This window comes from Aplidium turbinatum, chromosome 5 (assembly GCF_918807975.1).
Source record: "Aplidium turbinatum chromosome 5, kaAplTurb1.1, whole genome shotgun sequence".
Lineage (NCBI taxonomy): Eukaryota > Metazoa > Chordata > Ascidiacea > Aplousobranchia > Polyclinidae > Aplidium > Aplidium turbinatum.
Genome location: NC_137476.1, coordinates 35,075,980 through 35,100,202, shown reverse-complemented (window position 1 = coordinate 35,100,202; position 24,223 = coordinate 35,075,980). Strand labels below are relative to the sequence as shown.

The 24,223-nt window shown below is 35.4% G+C and overlaps 1 protein-coding gene across 1 annotated transcript; it reads right to left on the bottom strand.

The window, feature by feature from the left end:
* LOC145770828 (CD109 antigen-like) lies at positions 1–23,843 on the bottom strand. Its single transcript, XM_082582559.1, has 36 exons — positions 23,755–23,843; positions 23,181–23,353; positions 22,633–22,661; positions 21,770–21,944; positions 20,563–20,759; positions 19,609–19,733; positions 19,051–19,156; positions 18,286–18,516; positions 17,908–17,990; positions 17,319–17,514; positions 16,678–16,869; positions 16,003–16,206; positions 15,491–15,661; positions 15,109–15,216; positions 14,800–14,854; positions 14,215–14,347; positions 13,856–13,970; positions 13,149–13,262; positions 12,275–12,505; positions 11,826–11,967; positions 11,319–11,514; positions 10,362–10,587; positions 9,740–9,820; positions 9,060–9,228; positions 8,703–8,917; positions 8,296–8,454; positions 7,381–7,556; positions 6,981–7,137; positions 6,182–6,287; positions 5,588–5,677; positions 4,112–4,294; positions 3,620–3,739; positions 3,176–3,368; positions 2,712–2,780; positions 1,957–2,150; positions 1–1,330 (listed from the first exon to the last, which is right to left on the bottom strand). Exons 1-36 carry the CDS (start codon positions 23,829–23,831, stop codon positions 1,092–1,094), a joined length of 5,430 nt encoding a protein of 1,809 aa, XP_082438685.1. The 5' UTR covers positions 23,832–23,843; the 3' UTR covers positions 1–1,091.
* Positions 23,844–24,223: the final 380 nt, after the last annotated feature.

The following is a 24,223-nucleotide window of genomic DNA, read 5'->3' as shown; positions in this document are numbered from 1 at the left end:
CATGATGCAGTTTTTATTGTTTGCATGTTAACACAACTTATAAGTACACCGGTGCTTGTTATTAAATTCTATAATATACAACAAATTCGTTTATTCAAAGTACTGATGAGATAATGAATGAGTAAATTACATTCGATTTATCATTGACCTGTTTTGGCTACTGCACAAAAATTTACAATCTCTTCGCATGTCATGGCATTTAATTGCAGTGATATGGCTCAATCTTTAGTGGCAAGTGCATTGTAATATAGTACATCAACTGCTTGTTTTCTTAACGTTATCGCAATGTTACTGGTAAAGCAAGATTACGATTTAGTTATGGAAACAATCAAATTGAGGCTCAAAGAAGCATTGCAAAGCGAGTCAGAAGCAGTTATGGTGAACATTTTCAGGCAAAATCAAGAATTTTCATTTATTTTCAGTACACTTTTAATTTAGTGACCAGACTTTTATGGCAGTAAATTAACCCTTTTACATTGATATAACGTCTGCAGACGCGGCATCAAAGTAAATAGGATTGATTGACTTACTGGGGTCGTGTTTGAGATTATAGGCGAACCTTTGGGACACATGAAAAGCGTACCCTATCCCAACTTCACCTGTTATTCAAATCTCTTAGATAAACTCAAAGTATGAACAAAAATTAAGGTGGGTAAACATCCATACGGAAAATATCCCGACTGGAAAATATCTTTATTTTTTGAGAAAAGGGCTGTTTTTCTGATCGATATTTTCCAAGTGGATATATTTTCCAATCGGGATTTTTTTCCATATGGGTATTTTTTGTATGGATTTTTACCGATTACCGAAACTTCTTTATCAGTATTTAATTTTGAAACACGTATTTAATCATAACCATCAAAAAAAGAAAACAATAGGTTACGTCATATGGATTTGAACTAATGTTCAACGCAATGACAACTCCAAAATACCTGTAATAGCAGAGAGACAAAGCTTATAGACTGTTGTATCAAGGTTGACGGTTTTGAGGTTTAAAGGCTGAAAAATGTTTCTTTTTTGGTGATGTCATCTACGTTTGAACATTAGCAAGCAACCAGGTTTCTCTTCTACCAGCGTAAGTGCAGCTGTGATCACAGAGGGAGTGGACATTTTCCGTTCAATCCAGAATACACCAAAGAAAGCAGAGATGCCTTGTTGAAGCAGACTTTGCGATCCAAAGGTGCGAAGTGGCGAAGATGACGAACAGTTAGGAGAGGTTCTGTGTTGTACTCAACCAAACCCTCGTAGAATGCAGCTAAAGCTTGAATTTCTGGTAATGGAAGCACCGCTGGCCAGTAATTAAGAGCTGCAACTTTTCCAGAAAGGAAACCTGTAAAAACGTAAGAAAATTGAACTCTGGTTGTGTTTGTGTTTTTTTGAGAAACGCTTTTTTTTAAATAGCCTAACCCTTCTTAAACGGCTCGCACAAAATACATTTTTCACTATATTGGTTAGCAGTAAGTAGGCTAGGCTATGCATAATTGCATATTGAAAGTAGAAAAAATAAAAAGTAGTGTTGGCTACATCTTATAATAATGCTTGTTTTTATATGGCGCTGTATCCATGGTAGAATGCGTTGCTCTTCAGCTCTTTACAAAGCAGACAGTGTCAATGCAGCCGTATAGAGGCGCAACTAAGTAGGCTACATTATTACCGGAATTTATTTCATTGCTCAATGCCAAGGAATTCGGTGCTCAGTGAGCAGGAATTCGATTCAGTACCATTCTTAAAAAGTCTTTGGTATGACCCAACAGGATATCGAACCCATGCCTATCGATTAACAGACGGACGCGCTAACCACTAAGCCACCGAGCCGGAATTTTGCAATAATTTTCGACTCTAGAAATTTTTAGTGCCAGAATTTCCTATTCCAAATCCATAACTTTCTGTTGATTGAAATTGAAGTCCGAGATTGAGTGTTAATACTTATTAGCCAAGTTGTTTGTTTGGCCGTACCTTCTTGCCATGGGTGACCTTGAGCATAGGCATTCTTTCCAAGGTAAAATTTCATGCTTTCTTGATAGTGCTGATACACCGGTAGTTTGCTGATTTTAGAAATTCCAGCTTCAACTCCGTTGATGTAGACCTTAGCTCCTACTTCTTCACTCCATGTAATGATAACGTGGCTCCATTTTCCCAAAGGAAGATGCCTAAGAGAAAATAATGTAGCTTTGGTTAAGGATGTTGATAACAAGTTTTGTATAAGTTAAGGGTTAACAGAAGTTGTCCAGATTAGATTGGATTAAAACAGATTACTGAAGGTTAGTTTGAAATTGGGAGAAAAGATTATTTAAGAATGTCGTATCCAAGCAGCTTTATTACACCTATAGGCTACTCTAACCTACTAAGAAACCGTCAGACCTAATGAATTTAACATAAAAAGATTAGATTTTGAAGCCTTTAGCTGCAAATTGATTGATTCGATGGTGGCAGTGAGAAAAAGTGATTTACGGCAAGCAAAATGTGGGATAACCCCAAATTTTCCCCAAAATAAACCCCAAATCAAAATAAGTATGATTTTATCGAAATTGCTAAGTTTGGTGGCCTATCTTATAAAATGGAATAGCATATATACACCTGCACTTCAAAAACCATTTCTTTTGTAATGCAGTTTGACTGTGACTATGCAATTAGACAATTCGAATTTACCAATACGCTACACATTCTTAACTCCTACAACTAATCGATCGCACATGATAATACACACTTACTCAGCGGTTATTCCTTTGACAAGATATCTGTTGATTCCAACTTTGATGTCTAGTCTTGTTTCATCGTTCCTAAAACCAACAGAAACATGTCAATGTATAAAATTGTTACATCACGTAATTGATTGTAGGAAATGTTTTGTTTTAAAATTTAACAATGCTTAATGTAACCAGGCACTGTAATAAATCAACAAACTCCAGCAGTGATTTCAGCCAAATTTTCAGGTGAGGTAGGTTTGTTGTAAGAGCTTTTTAAGGTGTGACTTACTTTAAAAATATATGGTTGGCAAGTGCCAAGCGTTTGCTAATTGAAGTCTAATATTTGCAATCCCTTCAGTTAAGTTCTTAAACCGCAAACAAACATGAAATTAAATAAGACAAGACGATATTAAATTGAACATGACAAAACTAAACCTACAGTGTTAGAGGACTTTTTTTGCTGAAGGTGAACACCATAACCCACTCACCACGACTGTCTTTCGAACAATACAATGGGCACTTCTCCATCTTTACCAATAGACAAGTAGGTGGTTGGGCCGAAGGGTCTGTGTGTAGTTGGGTTGACCAACATCGAAATAGTGAATCCAGCCTCTGGGGATGTGACAACCAATTTGGAGTCGGTGCATTCAACATACTCGCTCACTCCGTCCAAAATGACACCTGGAAAATGCAAGACGGTTGCATAAGCTTACGTCAGTTAATGCTAGGTCGTCATATATGTGGTTTACGTATGACACTGTATAGACACCGTTTCGACCTAAACGGCCCTGGTAAGACTTTTACGTTAAACCGGTTTGCCACTATCTGGCATCTTCAGTTATGTAATAATAACAAGATTGTGTTAAAATATAAATACATTTTATTACACTATTTGCATTTTTTATGTTTTTTTTAACTCTGTTATAGCCAACCTGGGACATTCTTGACTGGACTCTTCATTGCTGAGCTTTCAGTTCGAAGTAGGCATGAGCGTTCTGCTTCGCCGCGAGGAATGTGAGAAGGAAGATCGTACCAAAGTCCATCAGAAACGGCTAAAAGAGCAAGACAAACATTAAAACAAGACTTAAAATTAAAAAAAAATGTTTGCTGCAAGTATTATTTCGTCATTAAACTACATATGCTCAAAATTTTAGTTTCTTGTTGCCAGTTGATTTACTGCCATGATAACGAATTCTTCGAAAATTAGCAGCTTATCAAAGGAAACAAAATTAAAACATCAATTCCTTTGATTATTATTTTTTTAAATCTTGTTTTGAAATATGTTGCTTGTCAATACAACAAAAATATTGAAAACAACATTACAGTAGATAACAGAGTGAGTTTAGTCTTCATAGCCAAAACTTTGGCTTCAATTTACGATAATTTTGGAAAATTAAAACGTATGTAGTCTATATTAAGATTACTTGGGCAGGTGAAAGGTTTGGGACAATCTCGGCTTTTGATTGGTTGCTCAGTGAGTCCACACTTTGTGATATCGACTGCACTCTTCAAGCTCGGGTCGTAACACTCACGCACGCTGGTGGAGATTTCAGATTGGCAAAATTCAACACATGGAGAGAATTCTTTCCACTCCGATAGTGTAGGTGCTAAAATAATTTTTGTCAATTTAGCAAAAAAATAAATAACGTCTAGTTGTATGTAGATGAGTGTCTAACAAAAACAGACTTAGATTTTTAAATATAACTTGTCTCATGTCAAGCGACACACGTAACACCCAATAGGAGCCATGTAAGTTAATTTAACGGAAGCAATTGTAAAAAGATTTTTCATCACAAACTGGCTTTGCACTAAATAGATAGGCCGACCGTACGTCTTATTGTTCAGCAGTTACGTAGTAGTAGTTTTAGATTTTAATATTATGTAATTATTTATGTAATATTATTTATGTTTATGTATTTTTGAATTTTTCGTTTTTACATGTGCTAGCTGAAGATGCTATTACTAAAGCAAAATCGATTCATAATAAGTTGTAGGCCTACCAAAAGGTTAGATTGTTGTGCAAATTCCAGCAATGGATGAATGCAAATAGCAGTAGTAGCTTGCAGATAGGCAAGGGCAGTGATGTACGCGCATACAAAAAATATTGATGCCGTCAGCGTAAACGCAAACGTTCGAAAAAACATATGTCGTATGCGTCAACGTAACTTGTAAAAAAAGTTGGCGGCGTCAGCGTCAGCGCATACACTAGCGCAAACTCATTTTGTTTGCTAGGTGCCAAACATTCACACGGTATAAACCACTCGAAACAAACAAGTTTTATTTTGAATTTCCACGAAGAAACACAAGCATCTGAAAGTGTTCATCTGACATTTTGCTGTGTTTTGGTTCCAATATGTCTTTGCCCATTGGAAACATTCTTTCAACTGCAGCGCTGGAAGGTATTGGCGTGTTGTAGCGAAAAATGATACATTAAAAAGTATGCATTGACACTATACGCTAAAAAAACGCGAAAACTCTACGGCGTAGCCTCAAGCGCAAACTATCCAAAAAAATGTGGCCGTAAGCGTTAGCGTAAACAAAAAGTCTACGCTGCAAGTCTGCGGCGTAGAATTTGCGGCGTATACGTACATCTCTGGGCAAGGGCCCAAGGCTGTGTTAAAACTAATACAAAATAAATTTATTATAGTTATTGCTTGAAGACAAGATATCAAAAAAAAATTATATGTATGGAATTACAGTTACACAGCACATGTTACTCTACACAGTTACACGGTTACACAGATTACAAAGCATCTATCTGTCTGACATACAGTATATATAACAAAATTAAACACAATAATAAGCACAACCACTCGTGTTAATGCTCATGATCGTGAACAACGGGGTATTATATACAACCCCATTCATGAGGAAAAAGTTTCATAATGGTTGATGCTCACCTGGACATCCTGCACAGTCCGATCCGCACACGTCACAAACGCTGGTTTGTGATAGTTTCTCAACCTCGTACAAGCTGATGACGTTCTTTTCTGAAATATTATATTGTTTCAATATTCGTTGTCTATACGTCCTATTGAAGTCATAAACAGACGTAACCCAGCAACAATAAGCGAACGTTTTCGGCTAAACATACAGCCCTTTTCAAGTTTATAAGCAAAATATTTTTAAAAGAAATACTAAAGAATAATGCACTTATCAAAACAAAAATATGAACAAATCTAAACATTTGAGAAACTTGCTTAACTAGCTCACACAAAATGATAACTGGTCCTATTGAAGTAGCCAAGTACATTAAAATTCGCCTATAGTGACTTTGGTTATAGGTACACTTCGCTTATAGTGACACCTGTTGCAAAGTCCCGTTTGCATACGCAACAGTTGAGTAGAATTCGGCTATAGTGACACTTCGGTTGTGGTGACACTTTTTCCGCCGTCCCTTCAGGTGTCACTATAGGCGAATTCTACTGTATAAGATGTGGATTTAAAAATATTTTGTTACGTATTGACAGTGATTTTTATTGTGATCGAATTACCTGGCTTATAATATTCTGATGCCAAAATAGTGGCTGGCTTGTTTGCTGCTACTTCACCGTATCTCACCATCCTCACTTTAGCACAGATTGACTCGCCTGGACGAAGCTGCGGAAAAAAACAATTAACTCATAAGCGTCATGGTATAATTGTGCAACCGATATCTCTACTGTACAGTAGGTTAAAACTAAGTAGTTTTAATGTGTTGTGACCGTGCCATATTTTAAACCGATTGTTCTACTTTGTATCATGCACGTTATAACGTCCCCGTTTTGTCGCTTCTACCTTTTTCTAGACCTTTGCTATATTTGGCATATAGTGTTTTTTGTTGTGATGGTAAGAAAAAACAAACTGAACTGAAATGAGATTACTGTATTGTTACAATATTACAAGTTTACAACACAATAACTATGATGACATAACTAGAGGCAGCCAGCTGATAGCCTATGTTTTGTGTAGTTTAGTTTGTCTTATATGCAACCGTCAGCCCTGAGACTTAATAAAGTATATAATGTAGGCTGCAATATACACTTCGTTAATCAGACCTCATTGGTTTTCTCAAATAATGACGGCCATACTATCGCAATGAGTAAGAATGGATGGGTATTGAGACGTTATGCATTGCGAAATAGCTTTCATCGCATTTGTTTTGGAAAGCTGACAATCGCGATTTATTAAAGTTTTAATTCAGCACTACGCATCATTCAAGGGATGTCAAGACATTTGAAATAAAAGCTTAAAAAAGCATATTGTGTTGAAAAAGAAGACTTTGCTGTTTGAAAGTTCATTAAATCTATTCACCTGCTCGTAATAAAGATTCAATTTGTCTTCATCGTGCTCTACTAGTTTTGAGAGAGTGTTCATTTTTCTGATGTCCTCAAGATCAATTGTGAATCCATTCAACAGTTCCACTTCCATCAAAAACATTCCAGTGGTGATTGAAGTTCCTTCTTGAAGTCTAAAATGAAAAAAGCGTTTTGTTTCTGGTCAGTTCAGTTTGTTTTTATTTCCCACCATCACAACAAAAAACAATATAATAGGTTACCAAAGGTAGCAAAGGTCTAGCAACAAGTGTAAGCGACAAAACGGGAACGCTGTGACTGCTTGAGAGCAAAACGCGATAATCAGTTCAAAAGTTGCCACAATCGCAACACTTAACAAGCAATATGCAAGTTCAATTAAAAGACTTGAAATTACTCACGAGCAGCAGTGTTTCAGGAGTACTTCATCTTTGCTTGTGCTTGTGTCTGTGCTTGTGCAGTTGAAGGGTACAGTTTCGTATGGTGAGGTAGGTATGTTGTAACAAACAATCATATGAACAACTCCGAGGCCTGATCCTTGCATTGTCACTACCACGTCGCCGTTGACTCCAGGAACCTTGTAAAGCAAGTCGTTAAGTATAATGCGGCGACAGCTCTAATATCGGCAAGAAACAATGGGCTAGCCGCTTATGTATTACTTATCAAGTCAGTGTTCAAACTGAAAGTGGACACGAAGATTGGCTTCCTTGCCTTATCGTCCACTTAATCTAAATCTTCAACCACCGGTGTAAGCCTGGATACGACTAAAAGTGTTCAAACTGTTGATCGAAATGGGGCGGCTTTTAGTTGTGAAACTCGCCAGGCGTTTAAGTTAGCGTTTTCCGACTTTCCTTGGTTTGGGTCGCCCATGTCATGAGTACCAAACGAATCCCATACAAAATTGCACGTAAAGATTAAATCCGAAACAGCTAAAAGATATTTTACAACTAAAACATATGCAAAACAATAGGCTACGATGATTTTACGAAGAGCCAAAGTTACAAAGAAAACAACATGATCTGGGGGTAACGTAACGTTTGGGAAGCTTGATGGGGCCAAATGGGTTTTACAATAGCCAAATCCAAACCTCTTGCAATAACAAACAATGCAAAATTACTTTTTAGTCACTTAAAAGAATCAGATCTATAAGGCAGGAGTGGCCTCTATAGGCATATAAAAAAAAATAAGACAGATCCCAGTCAGCAAAATTCGTAATATTTACATTGATTTAACGTCTGCAGACGTTAAATCAATGTAAACATGACGGATTTTACTGTCTGGTAAAGGTCTGCTTTGATTTTTTGAAGTAAACTTACAGGAATAGTGTTGTATTCCAAATAATTTTTGTCGGTAATGTTTGGTCTGCTGACAAAAGAAGGATCTGCGGTGTGCCTGATATCGAGAGAAAGATCGCGTCGTCGTCTTCCAAACAGAGGGGCTGAAGCTGCCAAAGCTTCAATTGCCAGTACAGTATCCTAAAGATTTATTGGATTATGCAGGCCAATAAGAATTACCTTTTTTATCCTATCGTAAGTTTAAAGTTGACGTAAGTAAACGTAAACAACTACTTAGCCTACTAATAGCTATGAAATTTAAATATTTACAAATCTTTCATCTCCAGATGTGCTAAGTGTAGCGTTTAATCTTTATAACATTGTAGCTTATGGATTACGATGTAACAATAAAAGAATATTGCTGTGAAATATTTTTTTTAAATTCTTACATGGCTAGATGCATATCCTTCCAATTCACCCTGCTTCGACACTAACCATCTGGTTATGGGGAAAGTTTTGCTTATATCAGAAACTTCAGCGAATGCCAAAAGGGCATACGAAGTCACTTCGATATTGCGAGTTTTGGGTGCGAAGTAAGCTGGCAAGAATTCTTGAGAGTACCAAGAGGTTCCAGGCGTGACTTCATACCAATACATAAATTTACCTGAAATTAAGTGCATAAGTTTGATTTTTTTTTAAAGTTTTATCAGTTGAAATATAATACATTAATGCATGAATGAAACCTTAAAATCAAAATGGTGGTACCCCTGTCGGTGCTCGATTCTGCAATAAATTCAGTAATTCACCTTCAACGACAGCAAAGCTCAACAGTTGTTGGCGCAGGACGGGCGCGGAAGAACTTCCACAAAGGGTGAGGGCGTATGCCACTATGGACAGAGGGTATGGATCAAGTTGGATGAGATTCAAGTTTTTCTCCAAGTACAACTTAGCTTTGTTTAGTGCGAAGATCAATTCCTGTTGAGAAACAGTTTCATCGTTCAATTTGCGGAAAGCATTGTTTGATTTACGAGTTGAAAAAGAGAAACAAATTGTAGGCCACACTTCAGCTTCTGTTTACTTATATTATACTTTCGACCATCAAAGAAACAAAACAGTTGCTAACAAGAAACAAGTAGAAGCTGCAAAACTCGACCGCTAACTTTTTATCGAGAGCAAGAACAAATGACCTACTAAAAGCAAGGGTTCGACAAAGTTGCAATATTTAACAATGATTTATACCACATTGTGGAAACTTTATATCTTATCGCAGTGGAAATTGACAAAACAATGAAATCGCGATGTCAGTAAAAACAAATGCAAGTGTTGAAAGGACAATAAAAACTAAGCATTCGAAAAAAAAGGAAATTAGAACTAAAACAAAAGCCAAGTAAAACTGTTTTTTTTTGCAGGTACAGCGTGGCGTACCAAAAATATCTTTATAAGTTGTTGTAGTTGGAATAAAATCAGACTAAGTCAAAACAATCACCTCGCTTCGTTGTTGGACTGGAACCTTCATAAAAGTGATGAGAACTTGAGCTGTGATTGTCATGCTGCTGTAAGGTCTTGACTAGAAAAACAAAATAACTTGGTCATTCAACGAAAATAAGTTTGCATGGGGATATTCAATTGGAATGATTGGTAGTTCTTAAGATTTAATAATGAAGTATTAAAATTTCAACTACAAGCTATTTGCATAGCATATGGCTAGTCAACACAAAAAGCACCTTCTTTTCGTATTGGATTTTGCCTGAAATCAAAACGTAGTGATAGCCGATGTGGCATATTTGAAATACCAAGATTTGCTGGTTAAACTACTGGCAAATGAACAAATAAATGCCTCTTATTTTGCAAAAATTATCTATAGACCACATTTAGTTTCATTATTCGCAACAATTCAATTTTTTTCAAAAACATATTTTATGCGATGACATCTTTTTCAAAATTTAAGAAAAACGATAATTTCACAAAAATACTTTTTACCGCAAAATCGAATACAAAAAAATTAATTGGGAATGCTGGCAAGATTTACAACTTTACCGTCTAATTTATTAAAACCTAATCGGCTATACAATATATACAACATTAAAAGTTAGAAACAACAATTATACCTGCATTTGTTCGTGTACAATGCTTCCGAGCTCTGCAAAGGAACCATCTAGTTTTTGCTGCTCAATCAAAAATTTCAAAGCTTCGTTGATGACATGATTTTCCGCAACATGTTGAAGGACTTCTTCAGCGATCAAAAGGTTTTTGCATGCCAAAGCTGTCATCCAAGTGCTTCCAACTTCTTCAGGTTTTCCAAACAGAGTGAATGAACCATCATCTTTCTTGTAACTGAAAAGTTTAGTTTCAATAGATTTAATAATGCTGGGAAGTCAGGTAGATAGGCTACTGTATCAATTTTTTATTAAGTTTGACTTGTAGGCTATTATTGAATATGTACGGAGGATTGAGTAATATCAAAAGTACTAAGGAATGAAATTCATAATATTGCGTATTAAGTATCGTATTGTGCATATGCTACAAAGAAATACAATAATAAATATAATAATAAATAATTACTACAAAAGTACAACCAAATATAAAATAACAATTCAAGTTTTTAGAAGAATAGCAAGTTACTTTAATATGTTCTACTTGTCATTTTTCTTGGCATGAGCATTCTCTTTATAGTTTTAATAATATTTATTATGTAATACAATTGACTAATGGCACATCTCTAATACAGAATGGACATTCCCGAAAATATACAATATGGTCGATTAGACATAGTAGCCTACCCTATTGCATATCTTTCTATATAACGGTGAGATGACGGAGCGGATAAGGCGTTGGCTTTTCAATTATGCGAACCTGGTTCGACTCCCGGCTTCAGCTGGTTGTTGATAACACTGCTCACTTCTACCCAAGATGTAATAAATTGGGTGGACATAATTGCTGCAGGAAAGGCGGCCGAGAGAAAGGAAGTGGCCACCCTAGGCTGAGTATAATGAGAACCTCATCTTCTCATTCCTTAAAGCTCAAAACAGAGTATGGAACCTTTACCTACCCTACTGTATACTTACCGTAACAAGACCTGATAAGCTTCATAAAATTGTTGGATTGTTTCTTCTTTGAATTTGGGTTCTGACTCTTCGATAGAGCTCAGGTACTTCAACATATGCAATCCAGGGGTAAAGGTAAGCATAGTCGGTTCTCCAGTGCCATTGGGCATTTTTAGCAATTTTTTAACACTGTGCATCGTATCAGCCAATAAGTCGCCTGTAAGAGAACGAAAACATTTTTTTTGTTTCAAAATTTTAAACAAAAGTTACGTGTACGGTAGTTTTTACGTTGCATCGGTTTTATTATATCAGTTTCAGTTGTAAGCTCTAACATCTCTTATCGTTTAACTTCACCCAAGCTATATGATATAACATATGGACTTTGTCATAAACTGGAAATACTGCAAATAGTAAACAGTCGAGCACAAGTGGTAACGTAGCCGAGGCTAAAGACCTAAATATGTTAAAGTCTGATTGCTTTTGCATATACACTGACAAAGAATTACCATACAAAAAGTAGTATTTTACCGTAAGTGTGAAGCGTAACTCTTTGGGATCCAGGAATGGTAGCTTGGGGGAATCTGACATTTAAACGTTCAGTTTCTTGAGATGTTTCAGGATACCTTTCAATCAGTGTGGATGTGGCATAGCACTGTTCCATGCCTTCAGGCTGAAAAAAAATTCAACATTTTAGTAGGCTGCCAATATTAGTTGGGCTACCGATGTAAATGCAATATCTAATATCTTATTTAGACTTTGAAGTATTTTGATAAAGAAATTGGTTAGGTTAAAAACATCAACTTTACATTTGAGCAAAAATCGACTTGTCGTTCAAAGTCAAAAGTAAAAGGAGTGGTTAGAAAATATAGGCCATATGTTTTAAGGCAGGCCATATGTTTAAGGGCAGTTTTTAGGCAGTTTTTAGGCCATATGTTTTAAGGCTATATACAAAATATTAGTTGAAAGAATTTCGTTACCTTAACAAAGACATTTTTCACCATTTCGTCTTTAATGCTTGGCAACATCATAGAGGATACTGCTTTAATCTTAATCGGGATATCTCCCAGGATGTTCATACAAAGGGGGTACTTGACAATGACCCGGCCCCCTGCAGGGACGGTGATGTATCGAACTGGGTTGATTGGGTTACTACCCCCTGGGGTGAGGAGGGCCAACATCTGCTGGTTCATTTCTAAAGATACTTGGACCTAAAGAAACAGGAAAATATATAATTCATTTTTGACAACATAATATCATAAATAAAACAAACGATGACACGACCATTGTTGATCACAGAGCTTGGTAGAATTCACTATCTTGGGCTTCTTCAAGGATATAAAGGTGTAAAGCACAACCAGATTCAGAATATTTACCCTACTAAAAACACTCACAAATTCTTGGTTTAGTGTTGGTTTAAAAAATTATGTTGAATGTGCGACTTGCTCTGTGTATTTGTGGACCCTTCGGCTGTTACTATTAATCACTGCCACAACCACAACAATAAAAAAGTCATTCAGTTAGGCGTCTTACAGAAGAAAACTTGGGAATATTGCAAATTCATCAAATTAAGGCAGTTGATGGACTTCTAAGCAACTGCAATTTTTGTTTTACAGTGTAATGAGATAAAACTGAAAATAAAGGTTGTGTAGGGGTAGCCTACAGCCTTATACGTAGGCTACCAGCAATCCAACAATATCATAATGATACCGGTAGATATCGAGAAAAAAATCTGTAGTTTATATGGATTGTCTGTAAATAATACGAATTAGGCTATCTAAAGGGTGTAAACAATAGCAATCTAGTTTACAATAAATTGTAGCAAGCATAACAACATTTTGCCTAAAAACATACTCTGAGATCTTGTTCATGGTAATTGAAAACATGGGCTTGGACGATCATTATTTCATTTTTGGTGAGCTTGGGAGGCATTTCTATGTTGAGGAAGAACTTCTTGAAAACCTTCAACTGCAAATACAAAAGTATAGCAAGATAAGTTTTCAAAACATTGTGATTTATTAGTAGAATTCAGAAAACTTAGTGGAATTCTGAAATTCCGTGGCTTCAATTTCTTTACTCAGAATTTTCGGAAAAGAAATTAATCGTTAATTTGTCATATTTTAAGATGTTAAACATTCTTGTCTGTAAGATTTGCAATTTTCCTAAACAAAAATATAATTAAGTTAAAAAACGTCATGGCTTAAACGAACCAAAACTCTTAAACTACCGGATACAACTTAAAAATTCTGGCTGTAAATGTCAAGCCTGGTTGAATTTCAGCCAAAATGAAAACTTGTAATACCCATTTCACAATTTTGTTTGCTCTAGAAACACAGTCTGGAAAACCGTCCACCCCGTTAGCTCAGTAGTAAAACCTCAGTAGTCTACAAGTATGCGAAACTACCAAGAATAACCTATCAAAGGTTTTGTCAGTCCGAGGATAAAAATTCAAAACCAACCAACCTTTTGCTAGTATCAAAAAATTTGAGAAATATTTTTGTGCTAATCGATCAGTATCAGGTCGGACGTTTTGATTGTTTCTAAACTCTTTTAACGCTTACTCTGCGTGGTTGAGAGATTTGAAGTCCGTCAACTTCTGACAAAGAAAACGCGCTGATCTCCCAATCTCTCATGGTTTTAAGGGTGGTTCCGTTGATCGTGGCAATACCTTCTTTGCTATTGAAACATACATGGACATGTTATGAAAGATTACTGCTATTTGATAAGAGTTCTTGAATGAGTTTGTGTTATACTTCGCCAAACATTTTATCACTTTACACCTTGTTGAGTGATAATAAAATTTATAAGAGTTGCAGAATATTTCAAAAACAAACTTGACTGAAATGATCTTGCATTTCTTATCATGTCTAATTGAACAGAGTATTTTTGTGTGGTAAGTTTAACTAATGTTGTTACTTACTCTGCCTTTGCTTCTTCAAATAGCCACGTTTTTGGGAAGAGAGCTCTAATTCTTGGGTTGGGAGAAGTGTGTTTCATCATTTCACTTTGGAATTCTTCAACGGGTCTCTTTTGCGTTATTTGGGGATAGAGTTCTAAGCACAATAATTTGTAAGAAATGACAATTTTTATGTATTTATGAGTCGAAATAAATTGTAAACATACTTTAGCAATTGTGGTGATGTTAAGAAATTTTTGCAGCTTTTCAATTTGGAAGCGCAGTATCTGTTAATAACTATCTTCTGAATAAAATATTTAAAATGTAAAAAAAAATTCTAATAATTCACTGAAATTTGACATTTTTATGACTAAATTAAATATGTATAATTTTAGTAAGTTAATCGATCTAAGTGTATTAAAATTAATCAATTTATGGAAAAATTAAATTTATTCTTTCTGTTGTATTCATCACTAGCACTTGTTCCTGTTGCTCTAACTAGTTGCTGCAACTGTCAAATTTGCTCAACCCAATGTACTTGTATGAAGTAACGTTAACTTTTATCCTGCAAAACTTTATAGTTCAATTTGATGTCAAACTAAAACTTACCAGATTGAGGATACTTGTACACAAGAGAGTTTGTTAAGATAATGATTCCAGCTTTCTGCAAAAGATAGAAAAGTGTTTACTGTGTTGGTTCATATTTTATGTACGTGCGGTGGCGCTCTTGATCTGCAGATCTGAGACTTGCCTTATATTAATTGCATCAAAATACGATACTAATAATAATTCTTTTGCTGCTAATAATGAGTCGAAGGTATTTTTCGCATCGTTCTTTTCTTAAAAGGTTATACTGTCACAACTTTATGTTAGTGAAGATTACATAAACTATCAATAACAATAGAACCCCATTCGGACCTCGTAGACTTCCTTGGCATCCAGAGCTCCTGTTGCATAAGTGAAGCTGAACAAATACGAGAGAAGTTTGTCTTCTGTGTTGATGTATTTCTCCAAATCTTCAATGACCTGAAACAAAGTTGTACGATTTCATTACGTGCAAGCTCAAGGGATGAAACCAACGCAGGCTGTCAATAATGTCTTAAAAAGAAATCCTAGACAAAGACCCTACTTTCAAATTAGCAAATAATCTGATCAAACAAACACAAACAAACAAGCACAATTGTTATCACAATTACAAACTAGATCAGACAAACACAATAACATAATCAAGCACAATCATTATAAAAACCTTTTTTTGTGACGATATAATTATGATTGTCTCTTGAAGTGAGAAACTTACTCGTTCATTGGAGACATTATACTTTGGTTTCAACGCAATTGTGTTGTGGTCAACAGCAAGCAATCCAACGAAAGCACCTGCCCGTTTTGTTTCGACGTTGATAGTGACGTTGGTGTTAGGTTTTACTTGACTGACTTCGGTACCGTTTACAGTGATATTTTTGATGAGAATCTTTAAATGTAAAAAAACGTTTTGATATGTTGGATAAACGTTTTAAATTTATTTTTATAGTTTGTTTTATTGCATAGGTTGCAGACTATTATCACTATTTTTACGTTATAATATCTATCTAGTAGAGGCATATTAACCCTATCTAATATTCTAAATAAGACGCAGTTTAAATGTAAATATATTTCCCACTTAAAATATATTTCCCACTTAAACTTCATTCTGCTATACAAGAAAATGAATTGATTCATTTTTTATCATTTAATTTTTCACCCATGCAATACTTTATAAACAAATAGGCTAAAAATTTCAATTATCAGTTTTTGGAGAACATTTAAGTCTACCTTGCTCATGATGTCAGGATCTACATTGACATTGAGGTAGTCTGCGACAACTTCCTTATCACTTCGGATGCATGAAACCAACACCACACAGCTTGGAGTCATTTTAGGTGATGCGTGGAAGGAGAAAGAAGTTTCCTTTTGTTCCATTTCGACTACGGTCAAGGACTTTAATGATTCCTCCAAGATTTGACCGCGTGATAGCACCTAACAAAACCATAGCAAATGAACACTCAGGATAGAATAATTATTTCAAACTTATATCGCTAGCGAACACAAATGACATTAAGACTAAAATTTAAGCAATTTAATATGAGACTATATATGTAATAAATAACCTACATTGGTTATATAGATGTATTGCAAATCATAAGTTGTACAACGTACATTGTAAACCACCATGTTTTTATAATAGAGACAAAAACTAAAAAAATATCTACAGTAGGTGAGATCACACACAAGTTTTCTCCTTTTTTACAGAAATACCAAAATATAAGAATACAGCATTTCTTCCCAAAAAGAACTTCTATGGTAAATATAAAATGTTTAAATAAATGTTTCAGTGAGATTACATGAAATGTCTGGAATTTGGATAATTTTTTTGCTCAGAGAAATACTGGTATAATTATAAGAGTATTACTTACTTAAAATAACTGGTATTTAATAAATATCTCTTACCATGATGTTGATCTTTTGAACAGGTTCGGACATTTGAACTTTCATCTCGATACTCTTTCCAACTTTGATGTCTCCATAGAGAGTGTCTTTGATGGGAATGAGCTGGATGAATGAGCTAGATGGGGACTTTGCTCGGGAAACTGTGAGTTCATTCTCAGGAATGACAAGCGACTTTGTAGCGTTGGTGTAAAACTGGAAAAACAAAGAAAAGTTAAATGTTTGATCGTAAACCAATAAGCTGCACGGAATACAAATGTACTGTACTAAGTGCAAAAAGTATCAATGCGACTTGTGTGGAAGAGAAATTGATAAAAACATTCCAGCAAGTGTCGTCAAAGAGCAAATATTGAAACACATAAAGGCCTGAGCCTCTCACAGATATATCAGCAATACAGAAGTTAGTTTAATTATGAAAGCACAGCGCAACGGATCGTATAAACGGCCTATTAAGCTAATCGTCTGATTAGGTAATCAGGAATCAATTTTTGTGACCTTCGGATGTAGATCAATCGGCGATTCTAATCAGTGGATTAAAGTTTGTGCATTAGAAAAGAACTAATCCCCAAATTAAGCTGGTTAATCGGCTGGTATGCTTGATAATATGTAAGATGTTTGAAATATTTGGAGTGGCATCTACATACCTTCATGGATAAATATTCAAAGTTATCTCTCTTGACGCCAAAGTTGACTGGGACGACACCATGTGGTGGAATAACGAAAGAATGGGACTCGGTAAGTGAATAAGGACGGATGGGAAGACGGACGTCTGGCACCTCTGACAGGCTTGGGAGGTTGATCCCGGACAGATCAAGGTCAAGAGGATGAGCTAAACTGTAACTAATAAGGTTTTGGGTGAAATTATGGCGTAATTGATCGTCCATTTTAGCGCTTAACAGAGAACATGCCGTAGCTTTCAAATCAAATTTTAAACACAACAAAATTAAATTCTTCAATTACAAATCATTGAACTGTTGATGAAAGCAGGATTCGTTTCAAGATAGAATTGTAAAAAAAATTTAACAGTTTGAATCGTACGTTGCGCAATTCAAAAATATTTTTCCTCATTTCCAATTCCACTGTTGGCATATTAAAAAAGTATTTTTTTATTATTGCGTTTTAACCATTCCATGATATAGTTAACATCAGTTGCCTACTATCAGTGAAATGACCGTTACATCGTCCACGTCTTGCATACGTGACTTGAACTTGAAGAATAACTTAAGTACTTACTGGTAAGTGACTTCGACGATCAATTTGTTTGCGTGCCTCTCAGCTGATAATAATGGCGTCTCAGCGGCGTTACAAACCATGGCCTGAAACAATGTTTTTCTAGAATTACTACAAAGCAATGAAAAAACAAAACGATATGAATTGGACCTGTAGCCTACAATTTTCAAGAAAGAGATTAAGTTTTGAGATAAGTTTTACGTTGAAATGCAACGCGAAGTTTTGAAAAAATTATGAAGAAACAGCTTACTTCTCTAAAAATGTAAAAACGAGATTGAAAAATAAGTCTAAAGTGCATTTTAATCAAAAATACTAAAGGAATTTTGAAGTAGTATTATTATTACATTAGTCATACTATCCATGCAAGTAAATTGCCCTCACCAAGGCTTGGTAGGACAGACCAGGCTTAACTACATTTGGTGTTGACAAAATCTTGACAGAGATGTGACTTCGTTTAGCATCAATCTTCTTGCTGTCATTATTGAGTTGCTTTGAAATTCCATCAGTCACAATTCCAATGACTTCGATCTTCATGTTGGTCTTCCCGTTCCATCCGAGTTTACTTCTGATTTGTGCTTTTGTAATCGTGTAAGATGCTTCGCCGCTGAATTTCTAAATAACAAAAATTAGTTTAAAATTGTGTATTGTGCGAAGACTATGGCGAAGACCACAAAAAAACTAAAATAACTGAAGAAGCACCCGGAGAATAATTTAATAATGAAATTCAAGAAGAAGACCATGAGGATGACGTAATAATGATAGACAGTGGGATAACTAAAAGGTTCTTGGAAGAGAGACAAGCATCTATGTGGGGTCACTGGCTTGATGAGTGATGCTTTAATACAAATATGATGCTTCTACGACAACGACAAGAAATAAAGGGCACAATTTTGTATTTAGCTTGTGAGGATAAAATCGTTTTTGAGCCTGGAGAATTACTCATTTTATTACAGAAGGTGTGTTTTATGTACAACAAGTTTGGTAACTGAAATGGTTGTTGCAAACACTCTTGTTGTCAAAGAGCAAAAACCAGATATGCTTCAGCTACAGTATTGTGTCAATAGTAAAGGAAGTGACCATTATAAACAGTCTTATGATTAGAAAACCAGTTAAGTTGTATCTGTACCAACATAAAAAGTAACTTACCATATTATGGAAAGTGATAATCTTGGGTGGGAAGCTTCTTTCTGACAAGGACATCATCTCAATGGTTAAAACAGATTTTCCTTTCACTGGTTGAGCATTGGTGTAGCTGCAAGAAACAATAAATTAAATGAAATTGGCAAGATCAAAAATACTTATGCAAGCCAGCATGTCAAAACTAATACTTTTAGAACTTTCTGCTTTGAAACTCATATTTAACTGCTTATGGTTGTCCAATTAAAGATGCAAGTTACATAATTATAACTGCTTTAACTATGCAATTACAAGAATAGAGAATGCAAGAGAAAAATCCTTAATTCAAAATGATAAATATAAGTAAACAAGTCATGAACAGTATGTGAAGTCATGCATAGCCGAGTGGTAAAAATCCTGGTTCGGCGTTTGAAAGGGCTTGTTCGACACCGCTCAAGAGCATGTGGCTGTGTCTTTGGCAATAGCCCTTGATATCTCATGATTCGAGCGTCTTATCTGCTGCCCAAGCCTACCGCTCGCTATGTACAAAAGTAAAAAAAAAGATTGAGACAACATTAATTAACTCACTTTGCCTTGAGCTTGACCGTCAAAGCTTCCGTCTTCCAGTCAATAACTTTTGGGCATTGCACATCCACATCGAACAAGGGTTGTCTGTAATTGTGCACTGCCACTTTAATCTTCTCAGTGTGCCCCTGGAAAATTAATGGTTTTTATTTACCACGCGGTATACTAGATATTATGCGTTTATATTATACGTATTCCAAAGATACAACGCAGCAGATACAGACAGAGTGGTCAATGTAGCAACCAAAGCCTAAACATTTACATCAAAAACTAACATGAAAGAGTTCTGTGCAGCCTGAGGTTTCATATCATCAGAAAAAGTTAAAATCATAGTAAGCTAAAAAATAAACGAATAAAGCGTTTTCGCCACCTAACGAATGAAAACAGCTATCTGAAAGCGTGAAGCATAAAAAATCCAAAATTGTGTCCTTGTCTTCAAGAATAGCCCCAGTTGGTTATCGCGTGACTTCTGGAGTGAAGAAGCTTCAAGATTAAGCTGCGCTAGTTCGATTCTCTGGGTGTGCGCTTGAGCAACGCACGTAAAGGACTGCTCTCTATTCAGCGGCATCAAGTTTAAGTTCCAATAACGTCATCGTAGCGGTTTAGATTCTCACATAGGTTACACTTTTTAATGCCGTTATACGTTTGTTCAATGGTATAAGGATCAAAGGTCATCCAAAATTCTTTTTTTTTAATTGTATTCAAGACCGAAAGATGATGTTAGTGATTTTTTTTTCTTATTTTATCATAATTTTTTTTTATTGATATTATTTATTTGCATCAGACGAAGCTGTTCATATCCACAAGAACGAAATGTTCATAAACTGCAAATGCACAAAGAACCACTTTTGATGTCATCAGTTTAAAAACTTACTGGCATCTCCTGTTATAAATTCAAATACAAAAAGCGGTGAAAGAATTGATAAAAATCAGAAAAATGAAATCAAATTTTATTACCTTGTAGGTGAACATAATGGTCCATTCACCTTCTGAAGCCTGTTTGGAAAAGTTGAAAGATCCCTTGGCAATTCCTATTGTGAGGTTTTGAGTGGAAAACCACAACGCTTTGTTGAGTTTGGGGTCTTTCACTGCGAAGGAAATGTTTCCCTCGAGAGGCTTCAGCTCTGGGGTCATGCATAAGGCCCGAAAATAACCTTCCAAAGAACAAATAAAAACAGTCCATCATTTATTTATCATTGCAAAGTTATGTTTCTCGGCAGCCGATTTGTAGCAAGAATTGACAGCGACAGACACGTGTTTCGCCCATGAGGCTGGGCTCATCAGTATCGCACCGTATTCTGCCACAAATTTATTCGACCATTCGATTCACCATGTAGATATTAACGACCTGTTTTAGCCTGATGGTGCGAGTTCGCTGTGGTAATAGCGCATTGCACTAAAAGCGAAACTCAGTCAATTGCATAACTAAAGTATTTTGTCAGTAACTCCAGTGACTTAACCCTAGAGGTTAAAGTGTTTGCTTTTGCAACAAGAGAACTGCGTTTGGCACCAAACCAGGAAATATTAAGAGAAATATAAATTTAGTGTCCGCAGATATCCTGCTAAGCGTTTTAAACAAAATGGTACAGAGTTACAATAAACACAGTGTAGCAGTTGCCCAGATCTCTATTACCGTTCATGAGGTCTTAAAGTCCAAACAATGGTAAGCTACCGTACCCTGTCTGCGATTATGCGCAATGTGTTTAGAATGCGTTTCAAGCAGGTGCATGGCTAAACTTCTACATAAAAACAAGAACATGCATTTCTATGTAGGCCTACATTGTACAACCAGACACTGACGCCGTACGGGTGTGCTTCTGTTCGGCCAATAAATATCCGATCCATTACTGAGGCCAGCACATTGTAGGCCTAATATTAACGAGTTTTGAATTAAATGGAAAAGTCGCAGCTGCTTTCATGTTTTGCAATAGATTGTAAAAACTAAATAGGCTACTTTCCATTTACACTTGATAGCCTACACTGCACTTTCTTTTATTCGATTTAAAATTAAGAAAGCTAAACATATCCGATTTAAATTTAACCAAAATAATTTTGATTTTACATTTAACGCAAATAACAATCTCTATGATGTTTTGCCGCAGGCAACTTTAACTAGACCAATTTTTGTGGTAAAATCCAAAAAGCTTTTTTCAGATCTACTTACAGGTTTCACCAGGACGGTAAAAGTCTCTATCGGTCTGTATAATGATTGAAAATGGCTTGGGAATGAATTGAAAGTCACTTGTGGAATCGTGGGACACAATTTCTTCACCGGTGACGGAATCGTAGGCGACTATTGTGAGGTTAAAGGTCGTGTTTCCATGAAAGTCAATTGGCATCTTTAAAAAGAAAATCAGAAATTTTAATAATTCTTAAAAAGTTCCTTTTAACTTGGCAATGTGATCTACATCAGGCATTCTATAAAATTAAAAAAAGGGTGAGTCCCATACTTGATCCAAGCATCGGGGGATGAGAAGACAATATTCTCATTATACTAAGCCTTCGGCACTAACGAGAATTGGGTGGCCAGTTCCTTTCTCTCGGCCGCCTTTACTTTAGCAACTACGCCCACTCAATTTATTACACCCTGGGTAGTGGTGAGCGGTGCTTTTCATCAACCAGCTTAAGCCGAGAGTTGAACCAGGATTGCATGATTGGAAAGCGAGCGCCTTATCCGCTGCGCCATCCCGCCGCATATAAAATTATAACAACCAATGAAATAAGCGATTCTATGGAATTTATAATGCGGTAAAATGTTTTGAAGAAAATATCATGTTTTAAATGACACATTCGATCAAATGTGATTGATTTTTATCAATAGCCTACATTTAAGCTGCAATTTTTAAGATGAAGAATTCTTCTACGTTTTATGAAAAAGTCTGTAAATTATGAACATATCTGCGGCTTCAAATTTATTGCAATAAAACAAGTAGTGAATCAAAACGCAAAATTTTAAACTGATATCTCTCTTCCATATGTCATGCTGCTGACAATTTTAAACTTTTCAATCATGTAATTATCGCTTACCTTGCCAATAGTAACTTTTTTTGTTTCACCTGGAATGTAAAACGCGATTATTGAGTAAAACGTCATAGACATGTATTTAAAATGCCAAACTTCGAATAAAAGCATTAGCTTGAAAAGTTGTAGAATTTCTTCCAATAATTTTGAGCCGGACAAGCAACATTTTTATGAAGGTTTCAAAGTGAAATTTCATGTGTAAGCTCAAAATCTCGCATGTGGTGGGTTCACTGTCATATTATCGTGTGCATCGACCAGCGGCTGTTTATGACTAGTACAATGTTAAATTTAGAAAAACCACACAGTGCGTAATTAATCTCAAAGTAGAAAAACTCGTTTTTGTTCGAAATTTCACTGAAACTTGTATTAATTACAGCGTACGCTTTTTTGTTATGAACAAGCACTTTTTAACTTTCATTTCAGCTAAATTTTATCTTTCAAATGCTTTTCCTTTTCATAGCATTTAAAATTTAGACTAAACCATTTCCATTTGACATTTTGTTAATTTTTTGGGCCTTATACGACATGCAAAAAAAGTGAATTCATTCTCTCACCACTGGAAACAGTGACTGAAGCACGGTAAGCTATGGATTGTGGTTGATCCAAGGAGAAGAAATAGAGCTGCATTATGACTGGATTGGGATGGTGAGCTATTGAAGCTGTTGCTATCAACTCCATATCAGGCCGAATGATCTTCGGCATAGTTACCGTGTAGATGACATTCTCTCTGTAAAGTTACCAGTTCTGTACTCTCACCGGCTCATACCAGCTAAGTTACCAGCTATAATTTACTTGTGCACAAGCAATGCTACAACATTATTAGGCTAACATTCATAAAATGTGGATAATATCTTAACTTTAAAGTATTTACAGTATTTTTTGGCAATTTCATTAAAAATATATTAGCAATTACTTTTGAATCGTTTTAGATTATCGTAATGTCTTTTTACATTTGCAAATAATGACAAAAGTCCAAACAATTTTGCATTTGCAATGAAGGTTTACAAACACGGTTAGATCCCTACAAAAAGTATAGAATGATAACGGTTCAAATAGACGTAAAAATATGTTAACACTTTAAACACAAATAACTTATTTGAACAGAAAAAAAAAAACTTTTAAACTCACGTCTTGGTTTCTCCATGGTTACTTGCATTGGCGGTCACCAGCACCAAAAACACAAAACTCGCTAAATATCGAAGCATATTGTTGATAGGATTGTCCCTAAATTGCAACAGAATTCATTTAAGTTTATTCGAAATTGTTTATAGTAAAAATAAAACTTACTTTGACTTATGAAAATTATATGGTAGTGGTTGAAGTGAATGATACACATCGCTTGTATTTGTGGATATAAAATTAGAAAAATGTGTGTTCTTGGAACTTTTAACTGCAAATTACTGAATTCATTTGAATTAGAACTTTCCTCACTACTTCAATTTTAAACTTATAAACTTTACCCAGCCAAAAAACAAATGCCGCTAAGGTAACGCCATTTTTACTTTGATTCAACTAATTTTTTACTTTATTTTTATTAAATAATGAATTTACTTTGGCCGCAATGATTTTCTATACCGCTTGAAATGTTCATACATTA

Bases quoted from the DNA above. Each gene is read 5' to 3' on its own strand.
- LOC145770828 (XM_082582559.1), bottom strand. From the start codon at position 23,831: ATGCTTCGATATTTAGCGAGTTTTGTGTTTTTGGTGCTGGTGACCGCC. The intron at 19,734-20,562 runs GTAATAAAATTT...TTAATTTTCCAG, and splicing joins CCATTATGTTCACCTACAAG to GGGCACACTGAGAAGATTAA. The intron at 8,918-9,059 runs GTGAATTACTGA...ACTTAATTTCAG, and splicing joins GAGCTTTGCTGTCGTTGAAG to GTAAATTTATGTATTGGTAT.